At 35.7% G+C, this 12,741-nt stretch overlaps 1 protein-coding gene across 1 annotated transcript in view; it reads right to left on the reverse strand.

Moving 5' to 3' along the window:
* Positions 1-7,636: 7,636 nt before the first annotated feature.
* The window catches only part of LOC129374690 (contactin-associated protein-like 4), a 78,752-nt gene continuing 73,647 nt past the window's right edge, over positions 7,637-12,741 (reverse strand). Inside the window, exons 23-24 of the mRNA XM_055053232.1 lie at positions 12,088-12,159; positions 7,637-11,210 (exon numbers count right to left, since the gene is read on the reverse strand). Coding sequence (XP_054909207.1) covers positions 11,014-11,210; positions 12,088-12,159 — 269 coding nt within the window. The 3' untranslated portion in view covers positions 7,637-11,013. The remainder of the gene's footprint in view (positions 11,211-12,087; positions 12,160-12,741) is intronic.

Raw genomic sequence — 12,741 nt, forward strand, 5'->3', positions numbered from 1 at the left:
ACTTTGTCAAACGGTCTCTCTTGGTTTTCTGTGCTTTTTTTCTCACTTCCTTTTCTTCATGCGTTTTGATTTATTGGACTCGATTTCTGCATGAACTGAGAAAAAAACACCACATAAACAAAATAAGTGTCTTTATATAAATGGTTGACAACATAAGCAAAGAGGGACCTTTAGTTTTGTGGCAGTGATTATGGAAACAAATGGGACAAAAAGGGAGAACACACAAAAACACTGAGCTTTTTGAAAACAACTTTGCATATTTATAACTGACCATTTGTTAAGAGTCTGCATGTTTTCTAAACATTGTCTAAGCTAACTGATTTATCCTTGTTTTTCAAGACATTTTTAAAAATCTACAATGGCGCTATGTTGTCACTTCTCCAAGCTGATTTGTACTAAAGCTTATGCTGGGAATAATCTGGGAATCTTCTGGAAGAGGACGGATGGGCGACGGATGAGCGACGGATGAGCGACGGATGAGCGACGGATGAGCGACGGATGAGCGACGGATGGGCGACGGATGAGCGACGGATGAGCGACGGATGAGCGACGGATGAGCGACGGATGAGCGACGGATGGGCGACGGATGAGCGACGGATGAACAGCGTGTGAGGAGCCGTTACTCTGAAAGGTTCAACATCAGCAGCAAACATCCTTTAAATGTAACGGCCTTTCCCTCTGTAAGTGTGTGCTGATAATATATACACATCTATAACTTTCACACCTGCTTCAGCATTCTCTGTTTGCAATCAGTCACCTGGAAATGTCACTTTCCAGGAAGCAGATTTTTGATGTCAGACTCAGAGTTTGACAGAGAAATGTTTAATAAATCTGGTTTTGTGTTTTCATTTGTCTAAGAAAATCGTCTCTTCTGTTCAGTCAGATCTTCTTTCTGCTGACAAAACATTCACTGTCAGAGGCGTTGTGCGCTGCTCTCATGGATTTCCAATGATTTGGCTAAGTGAACTAATTCAGATAATCACTGGGAGCGAATACAAAGGGGCAACAAGTCTGTAAAGCAGATGTTGGTTTTTCTAAATGTTCAGGTTTCTAGTTCTGGAGACTATTAATGTTAATATAATACATTTTGGGCAGGTTATTACTAAATGTTTTAAACGTTTTCTGGGATAATTTATGGAACACGGACAGTGAAGCATTTATTGACCAAAGTTTCAAAAACAGATTCGGAGGAAAAGACGAAGAAGACGACAGGAAGGAAGTAAAAGAATCGTCTTTTTGCCCTCCTGTGTTGTTTGCATGTGCAAAGTTTCTGCACATAAACAATGAAGTGCAACATGTTTATAGGATCTATTGCTATTTACACCAACAATCATGGTTTGCATGTCAACAATATTAATTCTGTGCATGTGAAAAGGTATGTTAAGGTATAAGTTTCTCTCCATTTTCACTGTTTCATGTGAAGGACATAACAGACCTGACAGCAAACACATCCATCCACAGCATCAGTTTTCCTCCAATAAGTTTTCACTCAAAACTTTTACCCTTCGCTCCTTAGGCTCCCAATCACTCCTTTCGTTGACTCACATCACTTCCGCGGATGTTTTGTTTTTCTCCTCAAGCCGCAGTTTCATCTAGAGCCAAAGCACGCACCTCTAAACACGCCACAAACCAAACAGCAGAATTTCTCTTATTTTCATATTTTTCTATAGAAAACCTGTCGTCAGTTCAGGGCAAATGCAAAAGAAAAGGGACAAGAAAAGCTGTTTTTTCCCCTAATGTTGGACTAAAAAATGTTTATTTTTTCTACTAAATTGTGTTTACTATTCCTTGTCTGTCAGGTTGTCATGGTTTAAATAACGCTCTGATTTTGGGTGAATTTGCATTTCTTCTTTTCCAGAATCAAGTCTGTTTTCCGCTGTTTTACATCCAACCTAAAACTTCCCACAAAATCATCACATTGTCCCAATTTACAAGGTAAAACCAAAGTTTCAGATTTGTTTCAGAGCAACCAGATGCAGTTAGAGGTTGAGGTTTTAGCGAGCAGAGTCCACCTGTCTAGAATTTAAACTACGAGCTGATGCAACCCTGAAGGGAAGAAAACACACTGTAAAAAACAAACAACTCGTTTTTTTCAACTGAAAGCAAAGAGGTTTCAGTTAGAATGTTTCCATACCTGATAGTCTCAGAGACTCGGTTCCATTGGGGACCAAAATTGCAACATTTGTTGCATTTTCAGCAGCACTGAGTCAAATAAAGCAAACCCTCTGAAAAACTTGTTCCCCTCCTGGCCTGTGGGGGCGCTGCACCAGGAACTAATGAAGGAAACAACACAAAACCTTCTCAAGAAAACTGAGCCCAACTTCCTTCTTCACAAAACGTCTGATTTTAACGGCTGCAGGAATTTTTTGTTATTGGTAATAAACTATTAGCCATTTCTCCCGCTAGCGTTAGCTTAGCACGTTTATTTTGGTTGTAAATCTGAGCAACCCTGAAGGGAATGTAACAGATGTAACCAAAATCCTAAAAGTTCTAATTTATTAAAGTGTATAACAAGCAGGAAGTATTTATTTATCAACTAAATGCTGCCATTTATCATTTAGTTAAACTCTCTTTTAGTTTAGTGGTGTGAAAACTAAGGGCAGAGTTTTATCTAATAAAACAGGTTATTTTGCTATTTCATAAATTTGCTCAAATCAAAAGGTTAGAATTTTTCATAAATAGATTTTATTTTGTGGTTGTAATATGAAAAAGGGTGATAAATATTAAAAAAATGTTTTGTAAAAAAAGCATCTAACATTTAAAAAAATAATTCACTTAATGGAATCACGGCAAATTGAAAAAAAAAACAACCTCTCTATTTCCAATAAATAGTTTTGGCGTTAGAATAAGGTAGTTTTTATTCCACTGAAACAACTTTTTGCTTAGTGGGAATCACATGATCAACAGCCGGATGTTGCTACTGCCGGAAACGACAAAGAAGACGATGTCAGGAAGTGGTCGGAGGATCTGATAATGACTTTATTCATGTGTGATTTTAATTAAGTTTCGTATTTAAGAGAAACACCACAATTGCTAAATTGTGTTTTTTTGGCATCAGCTGAATATTGACAAAGTTTTTTGCACATTTGTAACAGAAATGCATTGATATGCTGATTGCTTTAAAGTCACTGGTGATCCAAACTATTCCACTCCAGACTTTCAGCAATTAGATGAGAAAATCTGCATCATTAGGCTTAAATAAGAGCTTTGAAGCAGAACTTCTCCTGTGACCTTTTCCCACTGAGCTCCACCAGAGGAGAGGTTCTGCAGACGAGACGCCAGGCGAGGCGAGTCCAGGTGCAAAAACAATGAGAAAATGTAGTAGAAAAACAGTCATTACAGCTGTAGCTCCGGTCAGCAAGCAGAAAATTACGTTTATTTAAATCTATACAAACCAATTAATCAATTCCTGAAACATAAAAGCTGTTGAAGTTAAACCTAAAGTAACTTCTTACATTTTGTGCAGTTGTGGCTAAACTACGTTGTACAGGGAAGAAAACATTGAATAAAAGATTTTTTCAGTAAAACTCAGAAATTTTGATGAGATTTTTAAAAATGTCTCATTAAATTTTCAGAAAAAAACTTGAAAATTTCTGAGTATGAAAAGTCAAGAATTTGATTTTCAGAAATTGGATTAATTCCAAAAAAAAGTTGGAACAAAAAGTTTGAATTTTTTTTTATTTTCAAAAATGTTCTTAATTTCAAATCTCAAAAGTGTCTGACATTTGTAATCAAGAAATTTCAGATTTTTTTTTACAAAATGTTTGACTTGTCAAAATCGGACAGTTTTTATAGAATATTTCTGAGATAATCTAAAATTTCAGAGTTTTTTTCAACTTTCCAACCTCAAAAATGTTTCAGTTTTTTTTCTAGAAAATTACTGAGATGGATCTCAAATTGTTTGGCAGAGATTTTTTTCTCACTCCACAGCCTGACTATGCAAAGACATCTTGATCCTTTATGTTTCGTCTTTCTATAACAGTTCATTTCTTTATTTATTCTTATTATTCCTAGTATTAGTGTTTTCAGTTTGGCTCCATTTGGGTTCATCCGTCTCGGTTCCTTTAGCCTGACACTTTCTCATGGTTTTCCTATAAACTTTATCATCAGCTGGTTTTAAATGAAGTTTTGATTGCAAGTTTTGTTTTTTCTTCTTGCTGAATGTCAGAAAACATGTTGAGGCTCTCGGTTATTACATTACATCACTGTTATTGCCAATAGCTTTGGGAAATATTCTCAGATAATCAATGTTACTGTTGACTTTTAATATAATGCCATGAAAATATGAAAGTGTTTTTTAACTTTGTACCGTTCAGAAATGCTGAAAATCTCACCTTTAATGTACGTATCGGGTTAAAACACTGAATGTAACCTTGTGCTGTTTGTATCTGGACAGAATATTTCAGACTCTCTGAGTCATTGGTGTTTGTTTCCAGCTGGTTCTCAGCATTACATCCCTGACAAATGTAAACATGTTTTTGTAAAAATAACAGAATCTACTTTTCATAATGCTCCCTCAAGGATGCGGAGCAAAAACAAAACAAACCTGACTTTGTCATAATGAGGCAGCAGAGAAAGCCAGACAGACGGACGATTGACTCATGTTGTTGAACCCAGAAGCCGAATCGAATCGAATCAACAAACCAAAGGGAACATTATGGAAAATTCACTTTTGCACATTTTTACACTTCCATTTTGGTTTCCACTCCTTCTACAAAACAGCCCAAATTCTCTTTTTGGCAATAAATTAATGTTCCTTGGTGTTTGGAAAAAGAGCCGTTTCAAAATCCTTCTAAAACATCAATTAACTTTAACATTAAATTGAACATTTCACGTTGGAACTGGAAGACATTTTAAATAAACAAAACAAAACAACAAATTATGAAGTCACTATAATCAAAATAAGATTTAGTTGAAACTAAAGAACCAGACTGAAGATTTTACCATTCAGTTTTTGGTAGAAACAAAGAAAAACAATAAATTATGCAAGTGGAATAGTTTCAATTCATCATGCGATTAATTGATTTATTGTTTATTGCAACAGATTTGATTCTATTTTTACATTATGTAAAAGGCAAACGGATTTAAAATTCCTTCAAACGCAGCGTTTCTGTTTTAGCACAAGCTGCAGAACAGCAGCTTGGCGCTCTCACACATGCAGCGCGTGTTGCTACGGCCAATCCAGCTTCTATTATTTGTCAAAACGAGTTGAGACTGAAGAGGTGAGTCTGAGGTCCTGGTGACACTCGGAGAGATGAGCTGCGGTGGGGAGCGGTCGGCCTCAGGGCTGAACGCCATCTGCATGCACAACATCAATAAAACATGAGCGCTGTGCAGATTTGTGTCCGCCAAATCACTTTTATATATGGAGCTTCTTCTGCATAATGCATCTGAAGATATAATCAGTGGAGCTGTGATCAATGTGTGGAGTCCAGCTGGATGAGGGACCTGGCAGAACAAACCAAATGGATCTTTTTTTTTTTGTGGATCTATTTGTGGCGCTAAAGAGGCAGAGTTCATGATGAAGACTCAGAAAACTGACAACAAATATTAAATTCTCACAAGGAGACAAAATAATATCACACTGCAAAAACACAAACTCTGTTTTGGTCCGAATATCTCAGGACAATTGAAATAAAACGAAATTAACTGAAAAGTTTGTTTGAACTAAATAATTCCTTGATGAAATTATTGTTTAATCGTGAAACTTTTTCCTGCTTTAAAAGTGAAATAATCTGCCAGCGGGTCCAGAACTGGGTTGCTTTCTAAAATCAATATTAAGGAATTATGGATTTAAAACGAACATCTTGATGAAACGTTACTTGTAAGTTAGTTTCGTCTTATTTCAAGTTTAACAAAACTTTACTGTTCATCTTGTTTTAAATGTATTTTTTTATATATAACGTTTATTCTTTACAGTATGTTTTTATAGATGTCATTTATTTACTTATCTTGTAGTTCAGAGTATTAACAGGTTAGTGATTAATGTTCAGCAGTTTTTCCATTTTTTCTGCATCCGCTGAATACAAAATGTTTCAGATTGAGCAAAAATTACACGATTGTTTGTGAATTTGATTAATTTTACTTAAATAGCTGTTGGAAAAGAGAAAACTTCAGATGAAGTGTGAATTTCCTGCGTTTCTGAGCAGCGTGAACCTGTTTGCTGTCCTTGATGAGCAGAAATCTAATGGGAGGTTGCATTCAGTTCTTAAACATTTTATTCTCTTTAGTTTTATTTTTTATGATGAATGAAGACAATGTGGAATATTGTCTGTGTTTTTGTACATTTACGGTGATTTACATGTTTTTTGAAGACAGGATTTAATTAGTTGTACAGATGGCAAATAATGAGCATCTTATTGTATTTTATTGGTTATTATTTATTATTGCTATAATATGAAAGTTTGCTGTGCAGAAGTGATTCACTCTGATACTAAAGTGCACTTATTAAACCATTTCTTTTATTGGTTTTATGCAGTTTCTCTGTAAGCTGCATCAAGTTTCCATTGAAACTCTTGAACCTGGAGGTGAAATATGATTTTTATCTGTTTTAATGCAGGATGTTAATAAAACATGAGCTGTTTTGAAGCTATGCATGCACCTGATCACTGACATGTAGCTTAGTATGCACAATGCAGCTGAAGATGTAATCAGAGCTGATTAGCTTTTCTGTTCACAAGAAAATGATGGAATTTCACATGCCTTGAATAAATAGTTTAGGGGAGAATGTACGCTGCAAGGCAGAAGGAGTTTCGCATGATAATTATTGGAAAACAATCAATCTCAGCAGGTTTGAGGCAAAGCTACAACATTTACATCAGTCAGTAATAAAATGACAGCCAAAGGCGTCTTTTAGATAAGAACAGTTTTAGAGATATAAACACTCTGGTTTTGAGTTATTAGAATTGATTTAAAATAACGTTTTATTTTACTTCCTTGAACAGGTTCGGATAAATCTCAGCGCTAAACAAAACATGTTTGTTACATTTTTTTGCATAAATTTATTCTTAGATTTTAAACGTGTCGTCACTTTAAATCTTCTGGCCACGAACCCAAACTCAACGTAAAAATGGCTCCAAACCGACGCGCAATTATACAACCGCACGACCTTAAGAAGCAGAAGTGGAGCCTCCTGCACAATCAACATGGATGGAAAGTCAACAACAAAACATTTCTACAGCGACAAACCAGATGACCAAATATGGAGGAACTCAGCTTGGGTTGCTAGGCAACGGGCTGGGCTCCACTGGGGTTGCTAGGCAACAGGCTTATAAAATATTCAAAATGTGAATTTTTCATGATAGGTTTCCTTTTACTACATTAAAAAATGCTTTGTAAAAGCCAGAGATTGATTATAAATTGTAAACTAATAGAACTTAAACTTTCTGTTGCAATAGATATGAATTCAGTGTGACAAACGAATACATGTTAATGCAGAAATATGAAGGATGGAAAATAACAATTGGTTTTACTAAAGACAAAAAACCTTGCAGAACAAAAACAACAAACAAGAAAAAAAAACCAGAGGCTTGTAAACAAACCGACTGTTTTGTGAACACGGAGCAGAAAGAGCCAAAGTTCTCTTGCAGACTAATTTTCCATAACAATTATGATGGATAGGATCTGACAACAGAGGTCTTCAAAGTCGTTTGTAATCAGGCAGCGGCATCACTGCTGCCCGCAGAGCTGCAGTCTCATCAGATCACTAATCAGGATTCGGTTTCTCATAATTATCCTGCCCACCTTCACCGTGCAGCAGAAACGCCTCTTCTTTATCACTCATGGCTGCTTTTTCATTTGCATGAATAGGCTTTAATCAGCTCCATTCGCACAGCATGGAGAACATTTAGCACATTTATTCAGCACACTTGACACCAACCTTAAGTAGGCATTAATTTAATTATCACTCCATTGAGCTGCTATGCATTTGCTCATATATTACATGATGCAAGAAGTGGACACCTGATGCTGAGATACGGCTTACATCACATCATAAGCTGTAATATCGATGTGGAATAGTTAAAACATGACGGCTGGGCAAAATGTGAGTGATCAGGAAATCTGATTGGAAGGTTTTGAATGAAACTGAACCAAAACAAAACAAAATAAATAGGAAAAACAGATTTTCAATATTTTCAACCGAAAGCAAAGTGATGGTCTCTGTTTATCTGACCTCAGATGAGAAGAATTTAATCATTTCATTTATTCTGCAAGTGAAAACAAAAACACTTTCAATGAGACATGAACCAGTTTGTCTAAATTTCCCACAAAATTATTAATTTCTTTCAATAAATAAGTCAGGGTTACAAACTAAGAAAAAAAAGACAAATATTTCAATGATAACTAGTTTTTCAGATGTTTTTCCTTTTTGAAAATGAAGTTAGAAACAACAAATTTTGGTCAAGTTTGTGAAGGTTGCATTTTAGAAATTAGTAGAATACAGTGTAAACTTAAAGAAACACTTCCAAATAAATTTGGAAATAATTATAGCTTGTTTAAAAAATAACTCGTCTTGATGTTCCTGTAAAAATCCCCCTCTGGTTATTTTACTGTTGCGTTTGGAGCTGAAATACCTGGAGACCCTGAGATCACAGCGATCTGCTGCCTCTGATGAGGCCTGCAGGGAGAGCGGCTGCACGCTGATGACAGGAGACACAGGAAACAACGGGAGACAAAACACGCCACGTCTCAACAGGACCGTCTTTCAGGAGCCCTGAGAGTCCAACATGAACCCGGGTTTAGCTGCAGACGGCAGGAAGAGGAAGCGAAGCTCCTGGCAGATGTCATGACCCATTTCATACTGATTTACTTTGACACGACGTCTTACGGGACTCCTGGGTGTGAAGTCGCTCTCACAAGAAAAACCTGTCGTCTAAAGGGGACCAGAAATGCAAAATGTACATTTTTAACACCTTTGTATTTCCACTTTCATCTACAAACAGTTCAAGTGCTTGAGAAAAATAAAAACACCCAGTTGCTTTCTGGCTATAAGGTAAATGTTTTTTTCTTTGTTATTTTGAGCAACTACAAAAACCTCTGGAATTAGCCGTTACCTAGCAACCCCGACGGAACTCCACCCATCACCTAGCAACCCCGACGGAACTCCACCCATCACCTAGCAACCCCGACGGAACTCCACCCATCACCTAGCAACCCCGACGGAACTCCACCCATCACCTAGCAACCCCGACGGAACTCCACCCATCACCTAGCAACCCCGATGGAACTAAAATGCTAATGCATTTAGCATTTTTTCTAAAATAAATTGTGTAATTATTTGTGTTTAAATACTGACTGCACTGTCAAAGTTTCAACATTTCCTGACATTTTAACTGCATCTCAAACCATCAACCTGTAATTTTCCAGGTAACCCAAAAGTTGTTGTCGTCATTACTTCAATAATTGTACCTTAACTCTATAAAGTTAATATGGATCTGATCACTTTGCAGAATAACCTTGAATTATGAAGGATGGAAGAATTACCTCTCGGTGTCTTCCAGAGCATTTTTCTTTTATTGTTTGTTACTTTACAAGAAGAAAAACTGCTAAACAAGACAGAGGATTGTTGGAGTTGAAGTGGTAGGTCATTTCTTTTAAAAGAGAACAGAGAATACAAATAAAATAAAAACGCTTTATAAGCTCAAGTCATGAAAATCCCTCGCTCCATTTGTGAGCTTTGCACAATATGGACTCTAAAAGTTAGCTGGAGTGTCTCAAATCCTGCATTAGGAGAGACGGATCGGGACGTCAGCAGAAACCATGAAGAAGTGTCTACAAAGTGAAAAAGGTGAGAGAGAGTTATGTTTTATGGTCCATGCTGCTTCAAGCTGCTTCTGATGTTGGCTGATCGCTGCAGGTGGTGCATTAAAACCCAAAGCTGAAAAAACACATTCCTTCAGTTTTTCATCACAAAGTAGAGAGAAAAGCAAAGAGAAGCTTTCCAAGCAACTCAACGATAAAGTTTTAGACTGACTTTAATTTGGTATTCATATATGCAGCACATTTTGGAACAATTCTTACCTGCAACAGATGGATTTTATTTGATTCTGAGAATGTGCTTTGGCTGGGTTGTTCCATGTAAACCTGGGATAATCCGTACTTTCATCTCCACAGCTTTTTTGGCGTCTCAAATTTACCAAACTCGTCTTAGAAAAAAACTTTTCACAAATCTCCCCCAGCTCTAAAGTTTTCACTGCAAAAACACTAAATCTTACCAAGTAAGTCTGGTCTAGATTCACGCACATTTAAATAAGACAAACGTAAAAGTAACCTTTCAGAAAGAGGCTTGATTTAAGTCAATAACTCCTTAATATTGTTGAAAACGTTCTAGTTCTATTAGCAGATAAATCAACTTAGAACATAGAAAAAATATCTTGTTACAAGTGAAATAATCTGAACTTTTAAGTCGCAAAATTTCATGTTTTTGTTTGTGTGACTTTTAGTAGTTTACTTACTGATTCTTTTTAGGTGGATAATTTCACTTGTAAAAAGAAATTTTTTTTGCATTATAAGAGAAATAATCTTCCAATGAACTCGATATTTTTCATCAGTATGAAGGAATTATTGACCTAAATCAAAATAAAAAGCTAATTTTAAGTGTCAGTTGTGACATAAGTGAAACAATCTAGAGCTTTTCTCTTCAATATTAAGGAATTATTTACTTTAAAAAAGCCTCTGCATCTTGCTAAAAAGTTACTTATATGTTTTGTCTCATTTCAAGTGTAAGACAGAAATAGAAACTCGACCAAAGATATTTGATGAGATTTTGTGTTTTTGCAGTGCAATGTTTATCGTTGTCTTCCAATTAGACAGAAAACTTTGGAAATGGATCTAAATAACCACACGAATCACTACGAACTGTACAAGTTCAAATATTTAACTCTTTAAAGTGAGTCCAATATGTCTGCCAGTCCGTATTTACAAAAGTAAACGAATAAATAAAACAAAAGGGGAAGAAAGGGTAAAGCACTGTTTGGTAGTTTATCCAGCTCAGTCCTTCCGGGTTATTTTGTGCTAAATGAAAAACTCCTTCTGGTTTTCACTTTGAACGCTCGGAGATTCTGGCTGGCCGCCGAACGGGAAGGCGCGGCCGTCACCGGGCTGCGCCGCTTTCACTTCCTGGTTGCGATACGTCTCCTTCCTGATGCAGAGGAACCGAGCCAAGATGGCTGCCGCGCACGCCACGATAAATATGATGACTGCGATCACACCTGAGAACCACAAAACACACAGAGGCATGAAGACAATAACATCTTCATGTTGCTAAATACATATAAAAAAATATAAATATTTCAATATTTAAATCAGAAGAGAATGAAAATCAAGCATATATAAATTATAACAATATTTATATTTTTAGTGCTTTTTTATTTTTTATGACCAGAAAACAGAAATTTTGATTGTCAGAAAATGTAAATGTTGTATTAGAAAAAAATTAAAATGCTGAAGTCATGAAAAATGTAATTCTGTATGTATAACTGTGTATTATAGATTTATAAAAATGTAAAAACTCTAAAATTGTGATTAAGCTCAGAACTTTTCTAGAAAAAATAAATTTGGTTTGAAAAGTAAAAACTTGATAGAAAAAAATTTTCAGGGGTACAAATTTGGACATTACTTATGTAGAACAAAAGATTTTTGTCTTGAAATTTTGTTTTAAATTGTTTTTTAAAAATATTTAAACCATAAATTTTGATTTTGATTAGATGTGACCAATAGTATTTCATATTCTCTCATGAGTCTGTAAGACAGAGTTTCACTGTTAGAACTTAATTGCTAAATTAATTTGAATTATTGGTGGTATTCTAATTTATTAAGAAGGATTTGTGGAAGTAATTGGGTTTTTAGTCTCTCGGGCTTGAAAAGGTCTCAGCATCACATTAATGGTGGACATAATGGCGGTGGAGAAGTTTGATTTCCCCAGACAGATTTCAGCTTTTCTCACCAACCATCAGGTTTCTAATTGACGTTTTTTAGGGAAGCTCATGCATGACAAAGAGCTTTTCAGATGGGAGCATCAGAAAATGTTTCAAATACAAAGAAATATTTGAGACGAACTGTTGTCATCAGAGATATGACCGGTTTTACCTCCAATTAGAGCTGAATCACTCCGAATGGTGTTGACTAAAGGCTGGCCGGGATCCACAGAGTGAGGCCGGTCTGCAGAAAAAATGAAAATACTTAATATTAAGAAGCCAACAAAACAGAAGAAGGGAAGTATCCGAGATCAAAATACCAAGAAATAAAGATTTAGTGTGTTTTCACACAATTTCACACTGAAATGAAACCAACTACAAACTATTGAAAAACCTGTTCACCTGCTCGCCTGAGGAGGGCGCTGCACCAAGAACCACTGAAGAAAATGACAGTGAAGAAGACACTGAGCGCACACTGCTAAAAACACAAAATCTTACCAAATAACTTCTGAGAACGATTTGGGAGCTTTTTAAACTCTTAATGTTGACAAAAAAAGTTCTAGTTTCACTGGCGGATTATTTCTGTGACGGATTTTAGAGCCATTAAAGATGAAAAACAAAAAAACTCCTATTTAAAAATGTTTTAGATTAATCGCAGAAATTGTCTAGAAAAAAACTTGAAAACTTCTGAGTTTTAAAAGTTGAAAAAATTTGACTTTTGGGAATTTTTTGAGTTTCCAAAGTAAAAAAAATCCAATTTTCTTCTAACAAATTTCAGACTTTTCAAGCTCAGATTTTTTTTTTAATGCTTTTTCTAGAAAATATT

Source organism: Poeciliopsis prolifica, unplaced genomic scaffold (assembly GCF_027474105.1).
Source record: "Poeciliopsis prolifica strain line A6 unplaced genomic scaffold, Auburn_PproV2 SCAFFOLD002, whole genome shotgun sequence".
In the NCBI taxonomy this organism is placed as follows: domain Eukaryota; kingdom Metazoa; phylum Chordata; class Actinopteri; order Cyprinodontiformes; family Poeciliidae; genus Poeciliopsis; species Poeciliopsis prolifica.